Source organism: Mustelus asterias, chromosome 2, assembly GCF_964213995.1.
Source record: "Mustelus asterias chromosome 2, sMusAst1.hap1.1, whole genome shotgun sequence".
Taxonomy (NCBI): Eukaryota; Metazoa; Chordata; class Chondrichthyes; order Carcharhiniformes; family Triakidae; genus Mustelus; species Mustelus asterias.
In genome coordinates, this window is record NC_135802.1 from 110,029,722 (window position 1) to 110,044,273 (window position 14,552).

At 41.3% G+C, this 14,552-nt stretch overlaps 1 protein-coding gene across 2 annotated transcripts in view; it reads left to right on the forward strand.

Annotated features, from left to right (window-relative positions):
- Positions 1 to 14,552, forward strand: part of osbpl3b (oxysterol binding protein-like 3b) — a 204,087-nt gene that overhangs the window by 174,533 nt on the left and 15,002 nt on the right. For both annotated transcript variants that reach the window (XM_078240221.1, XM_078240230.1), the window contains one exon: positions 10,787 to 10,913. In XM_078240221.1, coding sequence (XP_078096347.1) covers positions 10,787 to 10,913 — 127 coding nt within the window. The remainder of the gene's footprint in view (positions 1 to 10,786; positions 10,914 to 14,552) is intronic.

Below are 14,552 nucleotides of genomic sequence, written 5' to 3' on the forward strand. Positions count from 1 at the left end.
GAAAGGCTGCATAGGCTTGCATTGTTTTCTCTAGAACAGAGAAGGCTGAGGGGTGACATAATTGAGGTGTATAAGATTGTGATGGATATGGACAGGGTGAATAGGAAGTAGCTGTTCCCCTTGGTTCAGGGGTCAATCATGAGGGGACATAGTTTTCAGGTAAGGGACAGGAGATTCACCGGGGATTTGAGAAAGCATCTTTTCTCTGAGGGTGGTGGGCATCTGGAATGCATAGGGAGATAGTGGAGGCCAGAAACCTTACAACCTTCAAAAAGTATTTGGATGAGCACTTGAAACATCATAACATTTAAGGATATAAGACAATTGCTGGAAAATGGAATTAGTGCGACTTTATTGGTAGTTATTGTTGATACCGACTCGATGGGCTGAAGGGCCTTTTCTGTGCTATATGACTCCTATATTCTTTCGGGGCTGCACCTAGATGTAGTAATAGAAAAGATTAGACCACGTTTTGTGCTTGTGGTAGTCTCATTATTGTGCTGTTGATTGCTGGAATGATGACGTGCATTTATGGGGATCGCATTTATTGCTGAGCACTCTTATGATGATGTGGGCCTATTCAGATCATCATTTACACTAAGGATCTTGAACTGTGATCCTTGGGCATCACTGTTGATCTTGAGGCCTTGGTGTGAAACTGGGCAGCCAGCAGGTACTGGTGATCCAATTAAGATCCCTCTGAGAACGCTTTCTGAGCAGCCTCTGCCTCTTGGTGCTGGGCCACCCTATGCCAATTCCTTCTCAGTTGCATCATGGCTAGTAAAACAGTAAGGTCGTCTTCAGCATTCTTCATTTACGTCTGAGGTGCTCTGTGAACACACTACATTGACCCACACAGTTATCACATTGTTTCAAATTTTCTCTCCTTCCCTGATCAATTCAGTCACTAGGAAGACCTGTACCTAGCATCCATTAACCTCTGGCACTGCACCCTCCTTTGAATGCAATTGAGCATCTCTCCTAAATCCTTCAGACACATTTGGTCGAAGCCGTCTATGCCTTCATAGATGTAACACCCACCTCGTTATCTGATATTATCATTTACCAGATACTTCAAACTTCCAACTCAGCATATTGGAACCTCACTTCCCCCTCCCACTCTGGCCACCCCTGCCCCAGTCAAGAGGAGTTTGGCCTTCAGCTCAGTTTTCACTGATGTTCCTGACCTTGCTGGATTGATGCCGAAATGAGACCCATGAGTTATGGAGGAAGGCTGCTGAGAAATGAGAATGAAACGGAGCATGGTTCTCCACCCTGTTGATTCCTGATTATTAGGGTGCTCTTAACTGAGCACAGCAATAACTCTTGCTTGGGTTCCTGGCTCTCTCTCTGCACTGTGTTGCGACAGTGCAAGTTAAACAATAGTGCACATTTCTTATCAAGAATATTCCAGTACATTTAACTCTCTCCTTGTCATCATCAAGCTCCTCCATCTTCCTTCAACACCACATCTCCCCACTATTCACTTTGTATTTCTTCCCCATTACCCGGACCATAAAAAACTTCATGGCTTTATCTCTGCTCTCCTCCCTAAAACCTTAACCATGCAAATTCAAGTGCTCATTCTGGAACTGATCCCTCCTATCCTCTAGGCCTGACTTTATGACAAGCCCCATGAAACTCTACAGAACCTAAGCAAGGCCTTTCCGCTCTACTGGATCCACTCCTCCTTGTCACCATCATCAATACTCTAACCATAACCGTCAGGATCCAAACCTCGACACCCATAGCCCTACCCTCTGAGGCTTCCGTCTGCGATCATTACCTAGACAGGCACTGCCCGAACAAAAAACATGACCAACACCTGCTTGAGCAGATCAACTAATCTGCCCTCCCCGGAGCAACCCGGACTCCTTCCCTTCCCCCTTGGTCATCCTCCACTCCACATTTGAGAAATGTGAACATTCAAATTTCTCACTGGCGGGGACCTTAATTCTGGTGAGGAGCCCTTTTAATGAGTGCATGACATGCTAATGCATGCAGAGGGCTTCAGGAAGCATGACCCTCCTTTAAAGTCAGGAGAACATATTGCAAAGGTTCATTCCACTGTTGGGAATCTGATTTTTGGCCTCATACCGAATTAAGTTCACTGCCTGCCAAGCTTCCCCCTTCTGGTGGGGCTAGGCAATTCCACCCAACATTTCAGGTCAAGATGACCTTTCACCCAATTTCTCATCTGATGAAAGGTCATCTCGACCTGAAATGGAAACTTTGTTTCTCTACACATGCTGCCAGACCTGAATATTTCCACCATTTTTTGGTTTTTATTTGTTTTTCAGCATCTGCAGTATTTTGCTTTCATATCAGAATGACATGAATTGGCCAGAGACAGGAATTTGCTGCAGTGAATTGTGTAGTGATGGATTTTGGTAGGAAGTAAGAGGAGAGGCAGTATAAATAGTACGATCTTACAGGAATCTGCAGTGAATCTTTGAAAGTGCTAGCTGGACAAGTTGAGAAGGTTGTTCAAGATCTAACATAAGGGATCCTCTGACAGCTCTGGCAAAGCTGCATTCCTCAGTACTGCATTAAAATTTCAGTTGCGGTTGTGTGCTTAAGTCCGTAAACTTATGACTTAAGAGCCAAATGTGCTTCCAACTGAATTCTTTCTTTGGTATTACGAAAAGCACCAGGGAATAAGGTAGTCATTGATCTGAACCTCTGGAGATTTGAAGAATTAACGATCATATCTATCTTTGCTAATTGTTTTAGCTGCTTATATACCATGTGAGTAGTGTAGGGATGTTGAAATGCTGCACACCTGATATAACTTGGAAGGGTTCTAGATATTCTAACTTGATGCTTAATAACTGGGTAAGATGCTCTTTCGGAAAGTTGGTGCAAACTTGATTGGCCTCCTGCACGATAGGGGTTCTATGAATATTTCACAGTAGTTAACCTTACCACTATTATTGTAAATATTTGTATTTAACATTAAGTGAATGTATCTTTATAATAAGAATGGTAGCAGATGGGCAGGTTATTTTGATGGCTACTTTATACCTCAAGGGCTTTTTTCCCCGTGTTGCTAATAGTACTGTATGTACTGAAGCTATAGCTTTACTTGTACCCAATGATCTGTACTTGCATACAACTGATGTAAATAGTTAAGTTCTTCACATTACAAACTCTACATCTAAATAGTAAATTTAAATTCTTCTAAAAGTCTGAGTAATCTTTTTCTCCCAGTTGGCTAAAGTGATACTTTTGCAAGCATCAAGCAGAATCACTTATCATTTCACACTGTAATATTTTGAGAATGTGTTAAATTATATTTCTGATTTAAAATGTGTGTTTTTGTTGTATGAAGGTTGAATATTGAAGTGGTTTTTCAGGTTTTTCTTTCTGTCCAACTTCATAGGTTACTTATCAATTCTTTGTGTATTGTAGGAAATCCTGTTTTAGGAGATATGAAGTCTGCTTAAAAGAATTGATATTGATACAAATAGAATCATTTAAAAACAAAAAAAAATATCAACAGGTTCTTGCATAATGACAGCAAAGCCGTAAGCATAATTTTCACACATTGCCTAGCAAGGGAGAGGTGTGCCCAGTACAAATCATCAGGGTCTAGGGGAGGTCATGGTTCGATGTTGAGTTCATCCAGCCTATGCAGCCAGGGGCTGACCTGCTGTCAGGCTGACGGTTACAATTTTTTAAAAGCCAATCTTTAGGTCACTTTCTGCACTGCCGCCTCCGATCTTTGGGCAGCCTCGTGATTCTGATTTCTCCTTTTTTAAACGAATCAAACACAAAGTTGCCTGAAGGTCAGCTGCAGCAGAGCAGTAATTGGAGGAGCAGCAGGTGTGGGAAAGACAGATCTGCTCCTCCAATGACAGACCCTGCTTCTCCCATTTGTGTAATGGCCTCTAAATTGTTCTAATAACCTTCATTGAATATAACTTATTTTTAAAAATTAATTACCACAGGATTTATTTATTCAACTCGAGGGGAAAAAAGGGTTTTTGTCTGTAATTATATCAGCCATAGTGAGCTAGAGGTGGATGAAGGTTAATATGGAGATGTCTACAGGGACAAGAGGTAAAGCAGCAAAGATTTCTTGGGCTCTCAAATTGCACAGCTACCCTTTGAGGAGTGGTGGGGGGAGGAGAGTGGTTAAAACTGCTGCAATAGAAACTGGTCTGTTAATGTTCCAATAGAAACAGAATCAGATAAATAGTCACATTTTTGAACTTAATTTTAAGTTAAAATAGAACTAATAATCTTCAGTGAACAGTATCAGATGACATCCTCAATGGCACTTCTGTTGGCATAAGTCATTGTTTGGACACTTATTCTAAATCATTAGGGTTTTCAGCAGCACAAATTCACCAGCCTAAAAAGGTTAAGATTTTACTCTGCTCTTTTTAGCTAAAATGTATGTAACAAAGCAGAAACACTCCAACTGCATGCAGTGAATCTGTTAAATTTAACAACTGTCATTTCTAATGGCCTTTTTTTTATATGTTGCAGAATTTTAATCTAACCTTTTTTGCAGCAACTAACATTTATCAAAGCTTCTACTCTCCATTATAACAATATTAATTTCTTTGGGAAGTTTAAGATAATGCATTCTGCAACAGCAAAAAGAACATTTGCTGTATTAGTAATGGTATTCATTAGAAAGCGCCAATGCTTTAAATTGTTGTATTTTTATTTCTTTTTTTTTCTGATGAGCCGTTTCTATTGTAAAAGGGATACATTTTTGTCGTAGTAGTTTGAAAAGGTTAGAAAACCCACACATAATGACACCAAAGCAGAGAGTGCTGAAAGAACTGAACAGGTCTGGCAGCAATAGTGGAGAGAGAAAGAGTTCATGTTTCCAGTCCAATGTGACTTCTCCAGAACCTCTGCAGTTCCAAAGAAGAGTCATGATGTTTGATTTAATGGAGAGGTATTTCAATCAGCAGTTTAAAAGCTGTGTGTGTTATAATGCAGAGCACATCTACAGGTGTGATTGTATTCCTGAGCACCTTCTTTCAACCCTTTCATTTTATCTTCCCTTGCAGTTGCTAAAACTTGTTGAAATCATTCTATTGGGAAACCACAATGAGATAAGTCAAGAAGATTGTGTTTTCTGTTAGTCATTACTCACTCCCACCCTTGCTGTTGCTCCAGAGACAGTGGGTGAGATTTTCCAGCTGCGCTCACCCCAAGAATTTTTTCCTTTTTATTCCATCTCACCACAACCTCCCCCCCCCCCCCCCCCCCAACAGCATACTCACCATCACATTTAAACCTCTCTCCAGTTTCAAATAAGTCATATTTGACTCTAAATGTTATCTCTCGATTCTTTTTCCACAGATGCTTCCAGATCTGCTGAGTTTTTCTATTACTTTGGTTTTTATTTCAGATTTTAGCATCACTTATATTTTGTATTAACTTGCTTGTTGCTCAATAAGTTTGAGCTGCAACTTTGTCATTCCACCATGCCAGCTATTTTTTCCAACCAGATCCTCTACTGAAAGACTACAACAGTATGCTTGTGCCAGAGGTGATTTTAAAAGTCAAGTATTAGAAACCTCCTCTGTCTTTAACAATATTACAGGCAAAACCCCAGCAAGGTCTTTATAGTGGATAAAGGCAAATTACTGCAGATGCTGAAATCAAAAGAGAAAATGCTGGAAAATCTCAGCTGGTCTGGCAGCATCTGTAAGGAGAGGAAAGAGCTGACGTTTCGAATCCAGATGACCCTTTGTCAAAGCTAAAAGGATAGAAAGTGGGAAATATTTGTACTGGAGGATGAGGGAATAAAAAATGAATCATAGCCACAAAAACAAGGGGAAAGGCTGCTAATGGCAGTCCACAGAGAGAATAAAAGGTCTGAATGGCCAAATGGCAGAGAAACTGAAATCAAAGGAAAAGGTGTGACAGATGATGTGGGGGGAGGCGGGGGGTGGGTGGGAGGGATAAAATGGAGAAAGGGGAAGGAAAGAGTGTGGGGGGAAAGAAAAATAAAGACCAAAAAAAATGAAATGAGAACAAAGAGGTCAAGGTGGGGTAGAGCTAATCGTTTGAAGTTGCGGAATTCGATGCTGGAAGGCTGTAAAGTGCCTAGCCGGAAGATGAGATGCTGTTCCTCCAGTTTGCATTGAGCTTCACTGGAACGTTGCAGCAGGCCACGGACAGACATGTGGACATGGGAGCAAGATCGTGTGTTAAAATGGCAAGCAACGGGAAGGTCAGGGTCCTGATTGCGCACAGATCGAAGGTGCTCAGCAAAGTGATCACCCAGTCTACATTTGATGTCTCAGTAATGGAGGATACCACATTGGTAGCAGTGAATGCAATACACCAAATTGGAAAAAAGTGCAAGTGAAACACTGCCTAACCTGGAATGAGTGTTTCGAACCTTGGATGGTGAGAATGGAAGGGGCAAGTGTTACACCTGCGATTGCATGGGAAAGTGCCGTGTGTGATGGGAGAGGTGTTGGGTATAGTGGAAGAGTGGACTAGGTCATCACGGAGGGAACAGTCTCTGCGCAATGCTGACAGAGGGAATGGAGGGAAGATGTGTTTGGTGGTGGCATCAAGCTACAGTTGGTGATGGTGGAAGATTATGCTTTGCACACGAAGGCTGGTGGGGTAAAATGTGAGAACAAGGAAGACTCTATCCTTGTTCTGGGAGGGAGGGGAGGGGGTGAGGGTCGTGGCACAGGAGATGGACTGCACGCTGTTGAGGGCCCTGTTGACAACTGTAGGTAAGAAACTATGGTTGAGGACAAAGCACATATTAGAAGCACCACTTTGGAAAGTGGCATCATCGGAACAAATGCGAAGGAGGAGAATGAGCTGGGAGAAAGGGATGGAGTCTTTACAGGATATGGGGTGCGAAGAGTGGTATTCCAGATAGCTGTGGGAGTCAGTAGGCTTGTAATGGATATTGGTAGATAGTCTATTGCTGGAAATGGAGACAGAAAGGTCAAGGAAGGGAAGGGAAATGTCTGAGGTGGACCAATGAAGGTAATGGAGGGGTGGAAACTGGAAGCGAAGTTGATGAATTTTTCCAGGTCTGGACGAGAGCATGAAGTGGCACCAAAATAGTCATCGATGGACCGGTAAAGGAGTTGTGGGAGGGGACCTGGGTAGGCCTGGAGCAAGGAATGTTCCACATACCCCATAAAAAGGCAAGTGTAGCCAGTACCCATTGCTATACCTTTGATTTGGAGAAAGTGGGATGAGTTAAAGGAGAAGTTGTTGAGAGAGAGAACGAGTTGAGCCAGGCGGAGGAGAGTGATGGTGGATGTGAATTGTTCAGGCTTCTTTTCAAGAAAGAAGCAAAGAGCTCTCAGGCCATCCTGGTGTGGATGGAGGTGTAGAGAGATTGCACATCCAAGGTGAATAGGGGACAGTTAGGGCTTGCGAACTGGAAGTTGTCAATGTGACGCAGGGTATCAGAGGAATCCTGGATGTAGGTGGGGAGGGAGTGAGGATGGAGTCAAGATGAGAGGAAATCAATTCGATGAGGCAGGAGCATGTGGACACAATGAGCCTACCAGGGCAGTCCTTTTTGTGGATTTTGGGAAGTAGGTAGAAGCGGGCTGTCCGGGATTGGGAGACTGAGGTTGGAAGCAGTGGGGGGAAGGCATCCAGAGGAAATTAGGTCGGTAATGGTGTTGGAGATAATGGCTTGATGTTCAGTGGTGTGGTCATGGTCCGAGGGGAGGTAGGAGGAATTAACTTAGAGTTGGCGCTCAGCCTCTGCAAGGTGTTTACAGTATTTAATCGTTATAGAGCAGCACAGTTGCTCAATGGTTAACACTGCTGCCTCAGTGCCAGGGACCTGGGTTCACTTACAGCCTTGGGTGACTGTGGAGTTTGCAAATTCTCCCCGTGCCTGCGTGGATTTCCTCTTGGTGCTCCGGTTTCCTCCAACAGTCCAAAGATGTGCGGGTTAGGTGGGTTGGCCATGCTAAATTACCCCTTAATGTCAGGAGGATTAGCAGGGTGAATACATGGGGGTTCCAGGAATAGGGCCTGGGTAGGATTATTGTTGTGCAAGCTCAATGCCCTGAATGGCCTGCACTGTAGGGATTCAATGATGCATTTCTAGTTTCAATAGAAAAAAATCAGAGCACTTAGTGTTTTGTATTTCTGTGCTAAATTTGGTAAGTTGACATCTCTGCTGCATTTGTAGCACGTGTTCAAGGCTCTGGGGGTTTAATTTCACAGTTGCTGAATCTGAAGCAAAGTGCCACTTTTTTTAACTGCAATATTGTTCTGAAGGTCGTGGCCTGTAATTGATGCACATGATGTGTCATTATGGGACCACTTGCTGAGTTGTGGGAAGATGGTGCAATGTTTTGAATCCTTATCCTGTTTTTATATTTGTCCTTAGCTATTCTTCCTTACTGCAACTTGAAAATTATTTAGGGTCAAGTTTAATCTTTTACTGCTAAATGTATGAACTGTGATTTATATCTGGACTTTTTTAACTGGTTTGTGATGGCAGATGACAGCTACAGATCCTGAATTTCAGACACTGTGAGGAAAAAAACTTGTAGGGCCTACATGAATGACAGATGTGTTGCAGTAGATATTCAGTGCACGTTAAGACAATTTTATCTACATTTTTTAATGGTGTGCTCATAACTAAATAAAGAGCTGAAGTAGTTTGTTTGATAAATGAGCAGAACATTTCAATTATTCAGCTATTATAATTAAAGCTGAGGTGAAGACAAGAGATGTGCAGCCTTAATTTACGAACATATGAATTAGGAACAGAAGTAGGTCACTCAGCCCCTCGAGTCTCTCTGTCATTCAATAAGATCATGGCTGATCTGATTGTAACCTCACCCCCAAATTCCTGCCAACTCCCAATAACCTTTTTATCCCCTTGTTAATCAAGAACCCTAAAAATGTTCAAAGGTTCTGTTTCCACTGCCTTTTTTGAGGAACAGAGTCCAGAGACGCTCAACCCTCTTGAGGAATAAATTTCTCCTTACCTCTGTCTTAAATGAGCGATCCTTTAGTTTTAAACAATGACTCCTAGTTCAAAATTCTCCAAGTGGAAACATCCTCTCTACATCCACACTGTCAAGACCCCCTCAGGATCTTAAAGGTTTTGATCAAGTTACCTCTTACTCTTCTGAGCTTCAGTGGTCTAACCTTTCCTCCTAAGACAACTCATCCCTTCCAGTTATTATTCTGGTAAACCTTCTCTGAACAGTTTTCAATGCATTCACCTTTTTCCTTAAATAGGGAAACAATACTGTACACCTCCAGATGTAGTCTCACCAATGCCCTGTATAACTGCCATAACCTCCCTACTTTTGTAAATAATTTCCTTTGCAATAAGTCATAATATTGTATTAGCTTTCCTAATTATTTGCTGTTACTGCATACTAGCGTTTTGAGATTCATGTACTGGGACACCCAGATGTCTCTGCGCCTCAGAGCTCTGCAAGTTCTCACTATTTAAGTAATAAGCTTTTTTATTTTTCCTGCCAAAATGGATGATTTCACATTTGCCCACATTATACTCCTTTCTTCCAGATCTGTGCCCACTCACTTAACTTATCTATGTTCCTTTGTAGCCTCCTTCTGTCCTCTTCAATAATTTACTTTCCTACCTATCTTTGTGTCATCAGCGAATTTAACAACCATACCTTCAGTCACTTCATCCAAGTCAGAAGCTTTCGTACCGATCCCTGTGGCACACCATTCATCACATCCTGCCAACCAAAAGAATACCCAATTATGCCAACTGTTTCCTGTTAGCTAACTAATCTTCAGTCCATGCTTATGTATAACCCTCTAAACCATGAGTTTTTATTTTCCGCAATTGTTTTTGGTGTGGCACGTTGTCAAAATGTCTTATGGAAATCTGGAAATCTAAGTACTGTACATCCCTTTATTCACAGCAAATGTGACTCCTTCAAAGAAGTCCAATAAATTGGTTAAACGTGACTTTCCTTTTATAAAGCCACATTGACTCTGCCTGATTGACTTTTTCTAAATACCTTCCTAAAACATCTTTAATAATAGTTTCTAACATTTTCCCTATGACAGATGTCGGGCTAACCGGCCTCCTGCACTGTAATATCTGTGCGCCCATGCTTGGGAAACAAATCTTCCTGGCATTTGAAAGTGCATGTCTATGAACGTGCCTTTGGTTTAATGAAGCTTGTTGTGGGAAACTAAGCTTTGAGACTCAGCTTTCTGCATTTCTACTGAAGAGCCCATTGGGAGAGTTGCCATCTGGGAAATTGCTCTTCCTAGGTAGGAAGATTATGCAATTTAAATCAATTGTATTCCAGGAGATAGCAACACAAAATTCAAGTCAAATCACCCTTTAGTTTTTGGCAACACTGCTGAATTAATGCCTGCAGTTGTGTAATTAGAATCAAATATTGGTTGAGTCATAATATTTCCAGTCACATTTAGAAGTTTTGATGGTTAATGTATAAGATTTCTAGAAATTAAAAGAGCCTTGTTAATTAGATTTGTATTGAGTAAATAATTTGCCTAGGGAAATGGAAGCGGAGGGGGGAGATAAATCAATGTTACTTTTGGAAGCAATACCCTAAAAAAATTCAGATTTTAATAATGCAATGCTTCAAGTTAGAAAAGTCTGGGGATAATTGAAAATGTAATTGCATGGTCTTCTCTACCTTTTAGTGGATTTGCTGAGCATTATTCTTCGAAGTTTCTTTGAACCATGCAGTTGATTATCATTTGGGCAGCTGTTGATGTGAGCCTTGATTTTTCATTGAGGTTTGTGTTGTGTTGCCACCAAAGTTAATGTACTCGTTCCTCTTTGTAGATGCCATGCCGAAAGACTTTGACCAGTACTATGGTCTCACCAAATTTGCACTAGGATTAAATGAAATGGAAGCTGATGAAAGGTTGTACCTGCCGCGCACTGACACAAGATTTCGACCTGATCAAAGGTACTTGTTTAATGAATGCAACACCTCAATCAGCTGTGTTTACTTTCCTAACTGCAACTTCACAACTAGAGCACAGGTTGCACAGTTCCTAGATAATTATGGATAAGGATGGCCATTCAGCCCATTTTTGATAAATCCAGAGCATTTCCAAAGTTTATCCCTTTTGTAGCATCTATTTGTTGCTTAAATGATTCCAAGGTTTTTGTTTCCAACACACTATCCAGAAGTTAATTTGCTGCTTTGTAATAAATTTCAATGATATTGTGTTCAATACTGGGCAGAATGCTTCAGGAAAGATGTGAAGACCTTCGAGCAGGTGCAGAAAAATGTCAGAGAATAATCCCAGGGATGAAGGATTTCAATAAGATGGAAAGGTTGGCGTCATTCTCCTTTGAGCTGAAATGTTTGAGAAGAGATTTGATGGATGGAGATATTCAAATCATGAGGTCTAGTCAGAGTAGTTAAGGAGAAACTGGTCCTATTGGCAGAACGATCTAAAACAAATCATCACCTTGTGGGATCTGGAGTTGCATGCTTCTCCATAGCTTCTCATTTGCAACTCCCAATCTCTACCAGCCAGTTCTCAGATAATGCTGCAAATTTTTAACTGAGGTGAATGTTAATATGGCAATATTATTCTTTTATAAAAGTACTGTCATTATCATGGGGAAATGTTTTAACTTGATCTGCAGCACATGTAGAAGTAGAGATGTTTTTGCATGCAAGGAAACAGGAATCTGGTGAACTAATGGATCCTGATTGGTAACAGATGTTTTATTTGATGGTTGATTTCACTGACCATTTAGCTACAAGGGAAGGGAACTCAAACCAATCTACTTTTGGAAGAAGCAAAAATCTAAATTATTTGTGAAAAATAAAGGGGAGGTTGTTTTGGCAAGTTTTCCACTAAAAAGTTTTAAAATGCACCAATTAAAAGCATTTTTGAAAAAGTAATACATAAAATGAAAAGTCTTCGTTTTTTTTTAGGTAAATGAAATTCTAAATTATTTTCTTACAGGCAGCATTAAAAGTTGGGAAATGTCACGGTAGCACAGTGGTTAGCACTGCTGCCTCACAGCGCAAGGGACCCAGGTTCAATTCCGATCTCGGTCAGTCTGTGGAGTTTGCATTTTCTCCCTGTGTCTGTGTGGGCTTCCTCTGGGTGCTTCGGTTTCCTCCCACGGTCCAAAGATGTGCGGGTTAAGTTGATTGGCCATGCTAAATTGACCCTCGTGTCAGGAGAATTAACAGGGTAAATGTGTGGGATTATGGGATTAGGGCTTGGGTGGAGATTGTGGTCGATACAGACTCGATGGGCCGAATGGCCTCCTCCTGTACTGTAGGGATCCTATGACAACATGGAACAGGTTTACCAGAACTAGATAACGTTTAATATTCATTCCATTAATGATGAAGAATTTTATCCCCTTCAAAGATGTGCGGGTTAGGTTGATTGGCCAGGTTAAAAATTGTCCCTTAGAGTCCTGAGATGTGTAGGTTAGAGGGATTAGTGGGTAAATATGTGGGGGTAGGGCCTGGGTGGGATTGTGGTCGGTGCAGACTCGATGGGCCGAATGGCCTCCTTCTGCACTGTAGGGTTTCTATGATTCTATGATTATTTATTTGCCTCATTTTTAAAAAATGTAATCTATTTCTTGTGATTCTGAACAGCTTGCACTTTTGGAAAAGTTCTTTAGGTATAAATGGTGGCCAACTGCTACCCACGAACCAGAGGGCACAGATTTAAGGTGATTTGACAAAAAAATAGTGTTAACATCGGAGAGAACTATTTTAATGATATGAGTGGATATAATCTGGAATTCGCTGCTTGAAAACGTGGTGGTGGTGTTTTAATCATTGCTTTCAGAGGGGAATTGGTACTTCAGGAGAAAATATTTGCAGGCTTAGGGCACGGGGAATGTGACTAGTTGAATTGTTTTTGCAGAGAGCTGGCACTATCTGAATAGCTGTGCTGTAACCAATCTATGATTTTATGATGTATATTATAATAGAGCAGTTTGAATTATTTGTTTTAAGAGCCCCTCATGGGAAGGCAAAGTGAAGTACAGTACTCTTTTTCACCGAGGGAAATATTTATAAACAAGTTATGATGAAGCTTGTAGCAGTTATTTAGGGTGGTCAGGTTTGTGAGAAATTTGCAATCATCTACCATTTCTGCCACAAGAGCTTTGAAGAAGCAATTACACACACAGGTGCCTGGGGATGGTGATGAATTAGTCACGGACCTGACTTTACCTGAGCAGTTTTGGTAATTGATTTGATTTATTATTGTCACATGTATTAGCAAAAGTATTGTTTCTTGTGCGCTATATAGAGAAAGCATACCATTCATAGAGAAGGAAAGGAGAGAATGCAGAATGTAGTGTTACATTCTTAGCTAGGATGTAGAGAAAGATCAACTTAATGCGAGATAGGTCCATTCAAAAGGCTGATGGCAGCAGGGACAAAGCTGTTCTCAAGTTGATTGGTTTGTGACCTCAGGCTTTTGTATCTTTTTCCTGACTGAAGAAGGTAGTAGAGAGTATGTCTGGGGTGCATGGGGTCCTTGATTATGCTGGCTGCTTTTCCGAGGCACCGGGAAGTGTAAACAGAGTCAGTGGATGGGAGGCTGGTTTGCGTGATGGACTGGGCTTCATTCACGACCCTTTGTAGTTTATGGCGGTCTTGGTCAGAGCAGGAGCCATACCAAGCTATGATAAAACCAGAAAGAATTAATTGGCAGAATTAATCTTTCATAAACTTGTTTTGAGTAATAATTATTGCAAAGTTTTTAGAACACTTGTCTAAAGCCAAAGTATCAATTTTGGGAAACTTTCAAGTTAAGCCCTTACAGAAAGCTTTTTTCTCCAAATTTATCCCAAATATTGAGTATTAGTACTATACTAAACAAGGGTTATTTTGTATTAAATTTTATTAGAAGTGATTAACTCCCAATTTACGATCTCCGTCTTCATTGTTTCTGAATCCAAGTTGCTGAAGTAACCTTTTTCCTCTGATATCACATCACTAATGCTTTTTAATAAATAGTAGGATTGAGTATTGAAGTGCGGACCCTAATTATTATTTGAATTCTAGGAGGTTCCCTGCATAGGGCCCAGTGGAATGTACAAGAGAAAAGCAGTGGAAATCCAGTTGTTCAAGTCCTTGCTCAGGCTGAGCATTCCCTATTACCTTCAACCCCATTCAAGACTGCTAACACTAAATGGACAACCTGTCCTGGGAGCTCCCATATCCCTGGTTCTGAAGAGACCTGGTGTCATGCTGGAAACCAATAAACCAGAGGATGAAAGGCAGACAAACTGCCACTGAACTACATGTGCTTGAAAGGAAAAGGCCAGGGGGAAACATGGATCCTCTCTTCATGCTCCCACCACCAACCCCACACACGCTGCAAGCGTGCACACTTTTAAAAATAAGTTAATTGGTCTGCTCAGCAATGAAATATTTTCCTTTGTTTGAAAATCATTGGACCACATGTGTTTGAAGGGAAAAGGCCAGGGGGAAACCTGGGTCATCTCTTCACGCTCCCACTGGCACCTCCCTCACTCGCACACAAAAGCCTCCTGTTCTAACTCTAATTTTAAGATTGTAACCCATTGTTCTTGATTCCCCTGCCCC